Raw genomic sequence first — 12895 nt, 5'->3', positions numbered from 1 at the left:
ACTTCACTATGATTTAGCAAAACACAGGCTTTGTACTCTTCCTTCTCAAGGATTACTCTTAATCTTTAATGGCAGCTGCGTTCTCAACTTAATACAACGTTGAACAAACAAAAAAGACAAGTGCTTCTGAGCCCAATATTATACATTAGGTAAGGAACACGACACTCCTCATTACTGCTCGGTCTCAGGATATACGTTTGCACATTCTTCTCCCAATGTCAGTCAACACAAAAGCAGAATTAGTTTAGAGTGGGCAATGAGAAAGATGTCAGAATCAAAATAGACACAGGGAAAGTCACAAAGAGTTCGCAAGCATAAATGCCTGATAGCAAAAACGATCACAAAAGATTGCAAAACTACAATCCTGCACAAAGGCCATCTCAACCTTACACAAAAAATACATCTGCAATGCCTGCCGAGCAACCGCCTGTCCAACCTGGGCCTGGCGTCATCTTTGTTACTAATCCTTGTAGTCAACAATAATTACCTCAAAACAATTATGTAACCCTCCTTTTTCCTTTAAAGACCTTTGTCTTCCTCAATCTCCCAGGATACACACGGTTAACTATAGCGTGCATTTTCTCATTGCAATGCTCTATTCCTGAATAAATGCCATTTTCTTTTAGGGAGCCTGTTTGTTAAGTTGACAGCAATAAACAGTTTAGGTTTTTGGCAACAAATCACCAATATTTACTTAAAAACAAACAAAAAACTTAAACACAGGCATGAACAACAGGTTATTTTGAGACGAATTTAATATATTCTCTATTGTTAAGTGCACCAGATGCTGGACTTCTGAAACAACAATTATGCTTCAGCATAATAGCATTTTCTACATATTTCTGTTCATGTTGTTTGTTCCTCTGATTTACCCGGAATCAATGAATCTGAAAAACAAAAAGATTCTTTAAGCACCTGGTAAATTTCAGGTCCCACATTAGAAAATGAGCAAGCATCAATAATATTGATGGAGGTGAAAATATGACACTGAGACTTCCAGGTAACGTCCCGAGTTTACTTTCATAGTTTACTAGGCTCAGGTTTCATGGCGAAGGATTATTTGAAAGACTCACTCACTGACATGTGCTGATTTTCTGATTTTAAATTTGAACACTCCCAAAGCATAAACAGATCACCTCCAGCAACACTGTAAAAAAATACTCAAAGTTTAAAAAAAAGGAGTAACTTGTAGCAGTACTTAGTGTCCAACAGAAAACACTCCATCTGCTAAACAATATCTCGACTGCAAAGCTTATCTTACTGTTGGCGGATAGATAATGACATAGCCCAGTCATTATCACCGTGGCAACAGTGACCAGAAACTATCAGAGGAAAATTGCACATGGAACAGCTGGCTCTCGAGCAGGCATGCCTCAGCTTCCTCTGGAGTATGCTTTTTCTGCAAGTCTGGTGTGCTAGAGGGTACTACCAACCCCATGCGGCTCCAAGACTACAGATTATATAAACCCACTGGTCCTGCTCTTCCGGATTTATTCTTCCCGCCAGTAGGAGCACTTACCACGTTCCAAGCACCGTCCTAGGCACTGAGGATACAGCAGTGAATAAAGTTGAGTGCTGGGTAGGGAAGTCAATAACCAAGCTAGTAAATCCTATATATTGTCAAACACTGGTAAGAACAAGGGAGAATAGAACAAGCAATGGGCCTAAGGAGGCTTGCTTTCCCTCCTCTGCACTCCCACACTGCTTGGTATCTGCTTCTCATTTGTCACGCTGGCTCCAAGCTTTGGGCACCAGGTCTCCCTGGACATTCCGCGCTGACACCGCACCAAGCACCCAGCGGCTGCTCAGGAGACGTTTGTCGAACGAACGAATTCACTTCTTAGTTCCCCATTCAACAAACCTTTCCTGATCCTAGGCCCAACAGCTTAAAAGGCTGGAGGACCAACGAGGCTGGAAACTCAGAGGCGGCCGAACGCGGTGGCTCACGCCTGTAATCCCAGCACTTCAAGAGGCCGAGGCAGGAGGATCCCTTGAAGCCAGGAGTTCGAGACCAGCCTGGGCAACAAAGTGAGACCACCCTCCCTCCCACTTCCGTCTCTACAAAAAGAAAGGAAGAAAAACGAAACCCAGAGGAAATCACACAGGCAAAAGCGCTTTACAAACTTTAAAAATGAAAATTGTTCTAGAGAAATAATCGCGCGCCGGAGGCGGAAGCCCCAGAGCCTCAGCTCCCACGTGGCAGCGGAGCCGAGGGAGAGTCCAGGAGCCGAGGCTACAGCCCGAGCGCTGGAACCCCGGTCAGGCTCCCGCTCTCCGCCACGACGAACCGCATTCGGCCGCGGCGCTCCGCAGGCGCCCAGGGACGCCCACCTAAGCTGGAAGAGGCGGATACTGGCTCGGCCTAGCCCCGCTACCTCCCAAGAGACCGGAACCACGCGCCCACCAACGGCGTTGCCATGGCAATTCAACTACCGCCGACACAGGAACCGGAAACTTCATTGGGAGGTGACCCCTTCCCGGCATTCCGCGGAACGGGCAAGTCCCGCGCCTCTCCCAGTTGTCTCAGGGTATCCCAGCTGGCCTCATTGGCTCACGGGAGGAAAGTCGTCTTCCCTCTTGTTTTGCCTCTCGTTGCCCTGCAAGCGTGACCCCGATGGACATCCATTCTCTCCAATTAACTAGCAAAGCGGTTGCCGACGGCCAATAGTAAGGCAGTAGGATGCGACTCAGGCATAAGGCCCACCTCCTACCTGCCGGACGGGACGAGCAACGTGATTGGTAGAATCGAGTAATTGCCGATCAGTGTTGTCCAATCACGGAGGGCAGTTTAGAGCCGGTCCAATGAGGGTCTCCAGGGGGTGGGTCGAACTGCCGCGGGCCGGGGAGCGCTCCGGGTGGCCAGCTGTGTGCCTGGGCTGTCGTGGGTTCCGGCGAGCGTGCGGAGATGAGCGGGTCCCTCGGCCGAGCGGCGGCGGCTCTGCTCCGCTGGGGGCGCGGCACGGGCGGCGGTGGCCTTTGGGGTCCGGGCGTGCGGGCGGCGGGCTCGGGCGCGGGCGGCGGCGGCTCGGCGGAGCAGCTGGACGCGCTGGTGAAGAAGGACAAGGTGGTGGTCTTCCTCAAGGGGACGCCGGAGCAGCCCCAGTGCGGCTTCAGCAACGCCGTGGTGCAGATCCTGCGGCTGCACGGCGTCCGCGACTACGCGGCCTACAACGTGCTGGACGACCCCGAACTCCGACAAGGTCAGGCCAGTGTGCCGGGCAGGCACCCTCCGCCCTGGGCCCAGGAGCATCGCTGCACGAGGCCGAGGGGTTCCGCCGCGCCGGGCTGGAGAGCGGGGCTCCATCGGTTGGGGTCTGTCTGGAGGTTCGAGCCGGGTTAGGGCGAGGAGTACTGTCCTGGAGTAGAGTTTGGGCCGCAGGTGTGGTTGATTTGACTGAGTCTTGAGGATCTGGGGCTCTCTACTGTTGCCAACTTGAGCAGTAGGTCAAGTCCTGAGGGTTCAGTTATCCTCACTTCGTTCGAGCTAATATAGGCGTTTCGGGGCGGCTTGTCAATGACTGACTCGGAGGAGGGCGGCCTGCAGCCTGACTCCTCTGCACGGTTAGGAAACTCAGTAAGGACCCGCTGTGAGATAGGTACTTTCGCGGACACTCTGGGGAGGTTGGAAGCCATTGGCCTGCTCGTGGATAACGGTCTGGGGCTGTCGATGGTGGGGAGAGGACTGAAGTTGTCTTTGAGGCTAGTGAGGTCGGAGGCTGATCTCTCTTGGCGCACGGCTCAGGGTGGCAAGTACCATCCTCTGTGGTTGCTACAAGCAAAGAGTTGGGGCTGCTGTCGGCTGGTCTTAGTCGGGATCTGTGTTCTCGGGGAAAAGTCATGACATTTGGCTTTAGATACTCAAACACAGGGCTGAATGTATGTGGGCCAGGGCTTGGAGAGGTTTGTGGGGAAAAGAAGCAGCCCTGGCTCCTGGGCGCTGGACTAACTCACTGGCTCAGCCTCGGAGCCCAGGGGACCAGGGGCCAGATGGATCAGGTCAGGAGACGGGAGGCTGCAGCTAATTAGCATCTTTTCCAAGTACCCCACGTGCATTCGCCAGTCTTATCTGAATGGGAGAGGAGGAAGAGGCCAGGATAGTCAGGGTTGGTGGAGAACTGGGAAGGCTGTACCTGTTCCTTCTAGAGAGTGACTTAGGGTACCTGCATCCCAGTTAGAGACTTTCAGCGACTGAGTCCCTGCATGTCCCTAGCTAAAAAGAGATGCCAGGTGTGTGCTAAAAAGAGATGCCAGGTTCTCTGTTACTCTAAATTTGAAATTACTAACCATAGTCATTCCTTACATTGATGAGACAGGCTGGTGTTTGGAAAAGCTTTGGGTCGAAATCCTCTTTTGTGGCTAATCAGGTGTAAAACTTAAGTCACTCAACTGCATTTGAGGATAATGAGACAATTTGGCAAAGTTTTTGTTAGGAAGACAAAGTGAAAATTACAGAAAGTGTATGTCATCTTACCTGGCACAGAAAGCACCCGGTAAATGGTAGCTGGCTTCATATAGCACTTTATGGTTTTCAAACGTATTTTTTCCCAGATTATCTAGTCCTTAAAGACTCTTGGTGATGAGTGATCTTCCATTTGCTGTAGGTGATAGTGGTGTGGGTGGGACCTAGAAGGCATGTTAAGTTGAGGAGTTGACAGGGCAGGTTCAAATTACCACGTATATGTAATATTGCCATGTGTTATTCTCATGACCCTTTTGTCTTCCTGGTCAACTAGAATGCCAACAGTTACTGGGCTCAGTTTTATCATGTACAAGGCAAAGGACCTGCAGTCTTCCTTCAAAGACAGTTTCTCTGCTTAAAAGAGGAGTAACTGTTTTGCAGTCTTTTAACAGAGACCTTGCAGGGGGTCTGCTGCAAATTGCCAATATGGCACTAGTAAAAAGTTGTGTTGTTATCTCGCTTAGTATAATGTTTTGAGGTCTTTGGTTTGTGAATTTATTTTCTCTTGTTTAATATAACTGGAAATGAGATATGCCGGAATATAGCTAATAAACCGAAAGTAGGAGCAAAAATAAGAATATGTACTGATACCATTTTATTTTTCTCTCTTTTATCTATGTCTGGTGTCTGGTTTCGGAGTTTACTTTCTTAAGTATTCAAACAGCAGCAACAGGAATTTAACCCTTACATTCCTTGACCAGTGAGTTTCATCAGATTGCTATTTTGGTTAATAAATGTGTTGTATAGATATTGAATATAACATATACCTCTTTTATTGATTAGAAAAGTAAAGATTAGTGTAAGTATTAACATTTGGACTGGGGCAGGGTGGTAAAAGCACGTTCCCAAAATGGGGATTAGTTCAGCCAGGGTATTAAGACTCTTCCCCTCTTCTCTATACAGCTTTATTTACCAAGAGCAACTAATGGGCTGTCTGATGCTTGCTTTTGCCAGCCAAAGCTGTGTACACCAGATCCAAGGTCATTTCTAGTAATAGGAACAGAGCTCTTGCAAAACTGGCCTTGTGTTGGTTCTTATGCCAAGGAGACCTGAACTTTACAAAGGGCCCAAACCAGAGGAAAACATTCTTTCCTAGTTTTGGGTACTTGGTTCCCAGGAGTGTGATGCGGACAGATCTTAAGACTGTGACCCAAGGAACAAAGGTGACTATGAGGCAGCATTGTGTTCTGGCCTTCTCAAGACCTTCTTGTACTTCTCTTTTTATCTGGAGTGCACACAGAAGACAGTCACAAAGGGATCAGGTCCCAGTAGACTGACATCGCTTCCTAATCCTAGTCTTAATAAAGGAATGTATGCTCATGGAAGCAACTTGGAAAACACTGAAAAGTTTAAGAAGGAAAATCACCTATAATTTTATGGAAACCATTGTATTAACATTTGGATCTAGTTCCTAAGAGCTTTTTTTTAAAAACACATCGAGACCATGCTTGTCTATACGTAGTATTTTGCCCTCCAGAGAGAAGGGAACATGTCTGATGCAGCTGCCTGTGGCACTGCGTGTACGGCTTATGCAAAGCAAGCTTTCAGTGAGCATTTCAATAAATAAATAAATGCTGCTTTTATTTGTCATTATATTGCAAACTCTGTGGCCTTAAAGACATTATAAACATTTGCTGCCGATTTAGATCATCACTGTAGTCCTTGCATCTGGAACAGTGACAGAATAGGGACTCAAATATTTGTGGAATAAATAACCATATCCTATTGTTGAATGTTTATTAAGCATTTGAAAATATGCTCAACCTTTTCAGTATCAGGGAATTGAAGACAGTAGTGAAACACGTGTCATGCTGGTGAACCTTAAAAGTTGGATAACAAGTTGTGTGTATGTGTTTGTGCGGTGCACATGTAGTAAGCTGCAGATGGTAGTATAAAATGGCACCAACACTTTGGAGGAGTAACTGTCAGTACCCAGTCAAGTTATGGGTGAACAGAGCCTAAGACCCAGCTGCGTGACTCCTAGGTATATATTTAGAGAGGGGGATCTGCAAACTTACCCTAGTAAAGGGCCAGAGAGTAAGTATGTCAGGCTTTGTAGGCAGGTGGTCTTTGTTGCATCTATTCAACTCTGCTGTTAGATAGTGTGAAGTCAGTCATGGGCAATATGTAGATGAATGAGCAGGCTGAGTTTCCATAAAACTTTATTTACGAAAATAGGAAGTAGACTGGATTTGGCCTGAAGACTACAGTTTATCCGCCCCTGGCCTAGAGACTGACTTCTGCATGGGTGTGTTAGGACGTGGGTCCCCAGCCCCCAGGCCAGGGATCCAGGCCGTACAGCAGGAGGTAAGCGGTGGGCAAGCAAGCTTTACCGCCTGAGCTCCACCTCCTGTCACATCAGCGATGGCATTAGGTTCTCATAGGAGCACAAACCCTGTTGTGAACTGCACATGCGAGGAATCCAGGTTGTGCATTCCTTATAAGAATGTAACTAATGCCTGATGATGTGAGGTGGAACAGTTTCATCCCGAAGCCATCCCCACCCTTTCCTGGTCCATGGAAAAATTGTCTTCCACAAAACCAGTCCCCGGTGCCAAAAAGGTTGGGGACCTCTGTGTTAGGATACCTGTGTCGGGGCGCTCATTGTAGCGTGGCTTGCAATAATGAAAAACTGACAGGAAGGGATCTTGGTCTATTAGTAGCAGACTGGATAAATAAACTTTAGTCATATGATGGAAAGGTAAACTGTAGTTAAAATAAACTAGATCTAGTTGTATTTAACATGGCTGAATCTCAAAAATACAATGTTTAGTCAAAAAGCAAGTAGCAAACATGTAATTATGGCATAATACCATTTGTATATGTAAATGTTAAAGATATAAAACAGTCCCATATGTTGCAGATACGTGTGCAGTGCACTTGTAGCTCATGGGCAGGAGTGACAGATGGCAGCTAGAGGGTAGAGGCCACCTCTGGTGAGGGACTCAGGTAGCATGTGGTTAAGAGTCTGGGCTTTTGTACTCCTGGAAGCCTGGATATAAATCCTGGTTTCACTGCATGCTGTCACTGTGAGTTTTGTTAAGTTACTTAACCCTTCTGAGCCTTACTTTCTTCATCTGTAAAGTAGGGATAATTGTACCCGCCTTGTCAGATTTTTGTAAAGATTAAATAAGATTACTTTTGTAAAACGCTTAAAGAGTGTGAAACTCAGTAATCCTTAACTCAATAAATGGTGTTTTTTTGTTTTTTTGTTTTTTTTTGAGACAATGTCACTCTGCTGCCCAGGCTGAAGTGCAGTGGGCAATCTTGGCTCACTGCCACCCCTGCCTCCCGAGTTCAAGCGATTCTCCTGCCTCAGCCTCCCAAGGAGCTGGGATTACAGGTGCCTGGCACCATGCCCGGCTAATTTTTTTTTGATTTTTTGTAGGGACAGGGTTTCACCATGTTGGCCAGGCTAGTCTGAACTCCTGACCTCAGGTGATGCACCAGCCTTGGCCTCCCAAAGTGCTGGGATTACAGGTGTGAGCCACCGCACCTGGCCTGAATGGTATTTTTATTACTTTATGGTATACTTAATCACTTTTTCCTGCATTATTTTCCTATGCTTTTTCTGTTGCCTATTTTTCTCAGAAAAGCATTACTCTGAAGGGTGGGTGGTGGAGGATGTTGGTATGGAGAGAATGTCCACACTGTACCCGGTACTGTGCTAGGAGCTCAATTCATTTCATTCATTAAGTATCATGGAATCTTCATAATAAATCTGCAAGGTGTAGAGTATATTCCCATTTTACAGATGAGGAAACTGAGGCTAAGAGCTTAACAGATTTGTCTGAGGCTACATTTACAGGCTAGCAAACCAGATCTACTGACCCTTAAGCCTGTGCCTTGCCCACTCTGCCCCGTGCTTTGCTTTTCTTCTAGTGAGGGTCTACCGATGTCCGTGCTTTCAGCTCAGATCATCTTATCTTGACTTAACGCCATTCTCTAAATTAGAGAATATGAAGAAATTGTGGCTCTCAGAGGTGGTGCAACTTGCCCAAGGTCACAGAGCCTAGTAGGCAAGAGACAGAGTTGGAACTCACATTAGATTCTGAAGCTACTGTAGTGAAGTTCTACCAGGAAAAATAAAAAGAAAGAAAACTATGATTATGCTGCTCTTATAATTTAGTGTCCAACCAGGAGTATTGTCCAGTGTTCTGAATGTGATGAATTTTGAAAATACCTTTTGAAAGTTCTGGAAGGGAATTTTAAAGTACATTTCTGTCCTCTTTTTGGGTTGATACTTTGGAATATAAATTTGTTGGTATGGGTTTTTTTGGTGGAGCATTAGATGTGCGTAAACTAACTTTGTAAGATAGCCTCCGAACTACCAGTTCCTAGTGTTACTCTGTCATATAACTTTGCAGGCAGCATTTTCTGCCCCGGATGGAATCACCACTGTCTATCACGTATGAAATAATGATTATCATTAAAATTCATTCTTGGATGTGATTTTCTAGTTTTCAAGAGTAGCTCTCTGATTCTGAGTTATTTCAAGTGATATTTGTAAGAACTACCACTGCATATTGCAGTTTTTGAAAACTAAAGTGTGAGAGAGACTAACCGTGTTTAAACAGTTACTTGTGAGTCCGCAGGATTCATTTTAATATTCAACTTATGAAGAGTAGTCTTTTATTATTAGGAGTTTCTCAGCTTCACTCCATAGGAAGCAATTGGCTATTTCCTTAAATATTTAAACTGGTAATCAGTTTTCTTAAAAATGGAAAATAGCATAGTCATGAAGAAGGGTGCCAACGTTTGGCCTTGATGTCAGCTGCCTGTTACACCTATTCATCTAAAAATTAAGGAAACAGCTAAATTTAATTTTGATACACTGTCAGCTGCTGTCAAGAACAGGCAGGTGGCTCACGAGAAGTTAGTATCACTTGCATGTGGCTGTGTGTGTTGGGTGTTCAGAATGTCTGAAAGCCTGCTGGTTTTGGTAGTTTTGGTGGTGAGGATTCTGGGAGTCTCCCCTTCTCTCATAGTCAGGACACACAATCTGCAGCAACATAAAATTTAATGAATGAGGCAAGCCCAATGCTTTGAGTGTGATCCTATAAAAATGATTGATGAAAAGCAATTTTACTTTAGAAACATGTATTTTTAGGGTAAAACGTAGTTTTGGGTAGTTCTCAGGCAGCAAACTTATTTCCATTTTTGGTGTGTTTCAAAAATTATAGACACCCACCAAAATAAATCAGTAAAAACCGATTATTATGGAAAGCTTCATGCAATATATTACTCATTGAAACAAAACAGATCGTTCATGCACATAAATGATTCATTTGCATAAAAGGTATTTAAGAAAGTTTAAGAGAACGAAAAGAAGATCATGTTTACTTTAAACATTTCTTAATCTCGCACCCAGCTCTCAGTCATCATAAAGATAAAAGTTTGTAATCGGCATCATTGTAAAAAGTAAGTTTTGATCGACTTTGTATTTGAGGACAGAGTTTGAAGAAAGTAAAAAATACACAAATTATGCTAGTTGTTTTTGTTGACATAGCATCAAACATCAGCGTGATGAATAACTTGAATTCATCAGGGTATTCTAGTATATCTAGATATTTGGCATTATAAAGACATTTTGATGATTAATGGAATTTACCCTTTATTAGCAACTGCCAAAGAGCTAGCTGATGTTTCTTCACCAGCACCCAGAGTGGCTGAGAGGTGTCCTGTTGGAGGCCTGGAGCAATGTAACCCTTTCTTAATATGTGACATCTGGAGAAGGAAGATAAAGCCCTTGGTTCAGGGGTTTTCTCTAGGACTGTCGTTTAGAGCAAAGTCAGGTTTTTTTATAAGGCAGTAACTTTTAAGAAAAAAATAAATTGTATATTGGGACTTGTGATATAACTGAAATCAGTAATTTTATTTGGAAAATGATAATAAATTATAGGGTATCAAGAGCAAGTTTTTGTATTTTTAGTCTGTTTACATAAAAATCAATTTGTGTAAACTGTACTATACTTGAACAATCTATTGACTTTTCTGTTTTGTTTACCCATATGCTCATTTTGGCCATTTAAAAATATCTGTGTAAATATAAAAGTGTCACATAAGAGTTAGTTCCTATATGCCATGCTTTGCTCATCTTCGTTTTTAACATGACCAATACAGGCTTTTTAATGGCCGGCTATGTTTTTGAAAGGACAGTCATCTCAACATACAAGCAGAAAAGGAAGTAGAATGATGAAGAGGAATGTGAAGAGTAATCTTTTATGTCTTAAGATTGAAGCCACATTTCTTTCTTACCATTTTGTTACAGTCGTCGTCCTTGTGACTCAGAATTGAACAGAGTAGTCACACAGCTGCGCTGTCACAGAGCGTCCCTCATCTCCTCTGTGTCCTCAGAGCCATTTGCACACAGGACTGATCACATGCTTGCTGGTTGGGTTTCTTGGTTGCTGTGAGCTCTGGAGAGTAGAGCGGGTCTCAGCCCCCGAACCCCCCAGCTCTGGACAGGGCCCTTGCTGAGCTCTGGGCCTTCATTAGACTTACCAGTCTCTTTGGGTTCTGCATAGAGCCTGATCATCCACTCCACAGAGAGCCCATCACAGTGGCTGGATAGATGGGAACTGACAACCCATAGCCGTGGGACAGGAATTTTTCCCTGGGTAAAAGTAATTGTTAAAAACAAAACAAAACAAAAAAACTCAGCAACTCATCATCTCGAGCAGAAGTAACTGATGGCCTGCACCAACCTAGACAGTCACAGTCATGAAAAGCGCACAGGTGGGATTGCGCGAATTGGCCGTGAATTACCGTGATGGATCCATTTGGGTATGAAGTTGGTTGTGACATTTCTTCAAGTTTGCTTCACCTGAAGCTTGACTAGTAGATGAAGAATTACGGCCTTATGTATCTTATGTGACTTGCATTACCCAGTCCAGTCCTCTGCCATTAATCTGCAGTATATCAGGTATTTTACTGAGGATCTTACTTACCTAATTCTGACAAAAACCTTGTGAGATGAGGGTGGAAACAGGATGAGAAGTCAGGTGACTTGTCTGAGGGTGGATGGTTTGTAATTGGAAGTTAGGGCCTAACCACTGATCTCTTTGACACGAAAACTCGTGCTCTTAGTAGCAAACACAGTGCTCTGAAGATTGGGGGAAGCCAGGGAGGGACAATGGGTTGTCTGCTACTAGTGGATCAGAATGACATATTTAATCACGAAAGGTTCAGCTTTCACCATTTAAATAACAAATAAATGTTCTTTCTCCGTAGGCATTAAAGACTATTCCAACTGGCCCACCATCCCGCAAGTGTACCTCAATGGCGAGTTTGTGGGGGGCTGTGACATTCTTCTGCAGATGCACCAGAATGGGGACCTGGTGGAAGAACTGAAAAAGCTGGGGATCCACTCCGCCCTTTTAGATGAAAAGAAAGACCAAGACTCCAAGTGAGGGCGGCCAGGTCCTCACTGAGCAGAGAGGGAGCCGTTCACGTCCGAGACTCACTGCCAGAAAAGCCTTACCCATTTTGGTTTTCACTATTGAGACCGCAGCTGCTTGCACTGATCATTTGGGTTCGTGAGCAGTTGGGTGATTTTAGTTTGTCTGGTGTTTGGGCTAAGAATATTTTATTGTGGACTTAATTCCAACCACTGCACTGTAACGATTCAATGCTGTATTATGAGATTGCTGTAAACAAAATTCATTCTTGTATTGTCGCTTATTCTTTGCCTGATTCAGGAGTTAAATAGGAGCTTTGTAATCATTATTCATGACCCCTCTGCAAATGTGTCAGTCTCCAAAGACAGTATCTCCCCCCAGATTTTGTGTAGCTTCTTTTGTTACGGAAAATGATGGACAAAAAAAGAAACTGTGATAACTGAGGCGTTGGCATTGTTTTTTAAAATAAACTCCAGCACAGGGATGCTGTGCATGCCTGAGTTAATTCTGAAGTGCATGTGTCTGTAAGGATTTGGAGTGCCTGCAATGTTTTGTGTGTGGGAAGTAAGGGTGATTCTCATATTCTTCTATTAAATTTGCCACAAGAATTGCCATTGAGCCCTGGTCTACTTTCTGGGGGAAGCTGCTGTTTGGATGGTGAGTCAACTATGCAGCTGGAGGCGTGGGTGGGCTGGAGGGAGCAGAGGTGGGTGAGGCCGGAGGAGGCGGCCCCACCTGCCTATCTGTGGAGTCCTGTGCTTGGCAAACTGCTACAGTTAGATAGGGAGACGTCGGCAGCAGTGCACCGAGCTAGGGGATTTAATGAGTATTTTACTTCTTAAAAAATGGGGCCCTTTTTCAAAGAGGACATAATTGGGACTGTGGCAGAGATTCTCCCAGTGTCTGGTGTCTGTATAAGACTTTTCCATGATTTCTGCATCCCAAGACTGGAGCCTGGTAGAGCCTGGGGCTGTGCAGTGGCCGTGGGAAGGAAGCCCACCCTCGTGCGGCGTGGAGGCTTTGCTCATCTTCAGGG

At 44.8% G+C, this 12895-nt stretch overlaps 1 protein-coding gene and 1 long non-coding RNA gene across 2 annotated transcripts; one reads left to right on the top strand and one right to left on the bottom strand.

Annotated features, from left to right (window-relative positions):
* Window positions 1-737: 737 nt before the first annotated feature.
* LOC105547908 lies at window positions 738-2688 on the bottom strand. The gene is made up of 2 exons (XR_001007309.1): window positions 1520-2688; window positions 738-887 (listed from the first exon to the last, which is right to left on the bottom strand). It is a non-coding gene; the product is annotated as an uncharacterized LOC105547908 (long non-coding RNA).
* Window positions 2689-2700: 12 nt separating this feature from the next.
* On the top strand, window positions 2701-12467 carry GLRX5 (glutaredoxin 5). Its single transcript, XM_011991680.1, has 2 exons — window positions 2701-3200; window positions 11693-12467. The coding sequence occupies exons 1-2, from the start codon at window positions 2906-2908 to the stop codon at window positions 11869-11871; spliced, it is 474 nt and encodes a 157-aa protein (XP_011847070.1). The 5' UTR covers window positions 2701-2905; the 3' UTR covers window positions 11872-12467.
* The last annotated feature ends 428 nt before the right edge of the window (window positions 12468-12895 follow it).

The sequence above is a fragment of the Mandrillus leucophaeus genome, unplaced genomic scaffold (assembly GCF_000951045.1).
Source record: "Mandrillus leucophaeus isolate KB7577 unplaced genomic scaffold, Mleu.le_1.0 Scaffold4, whole genome shotgun sequence".
NCBI lineage: Eukaryota > Metazoa > Chordata > Mammalia > Primates > Cercopithecidae > Mandrillus > Mandrillus leucophaeus.
The sequence above is the reverse complement of the archived record's forward strand: the minus strand, read 5'-3'. Positions and strand labels throughout refer to the sequence as shown.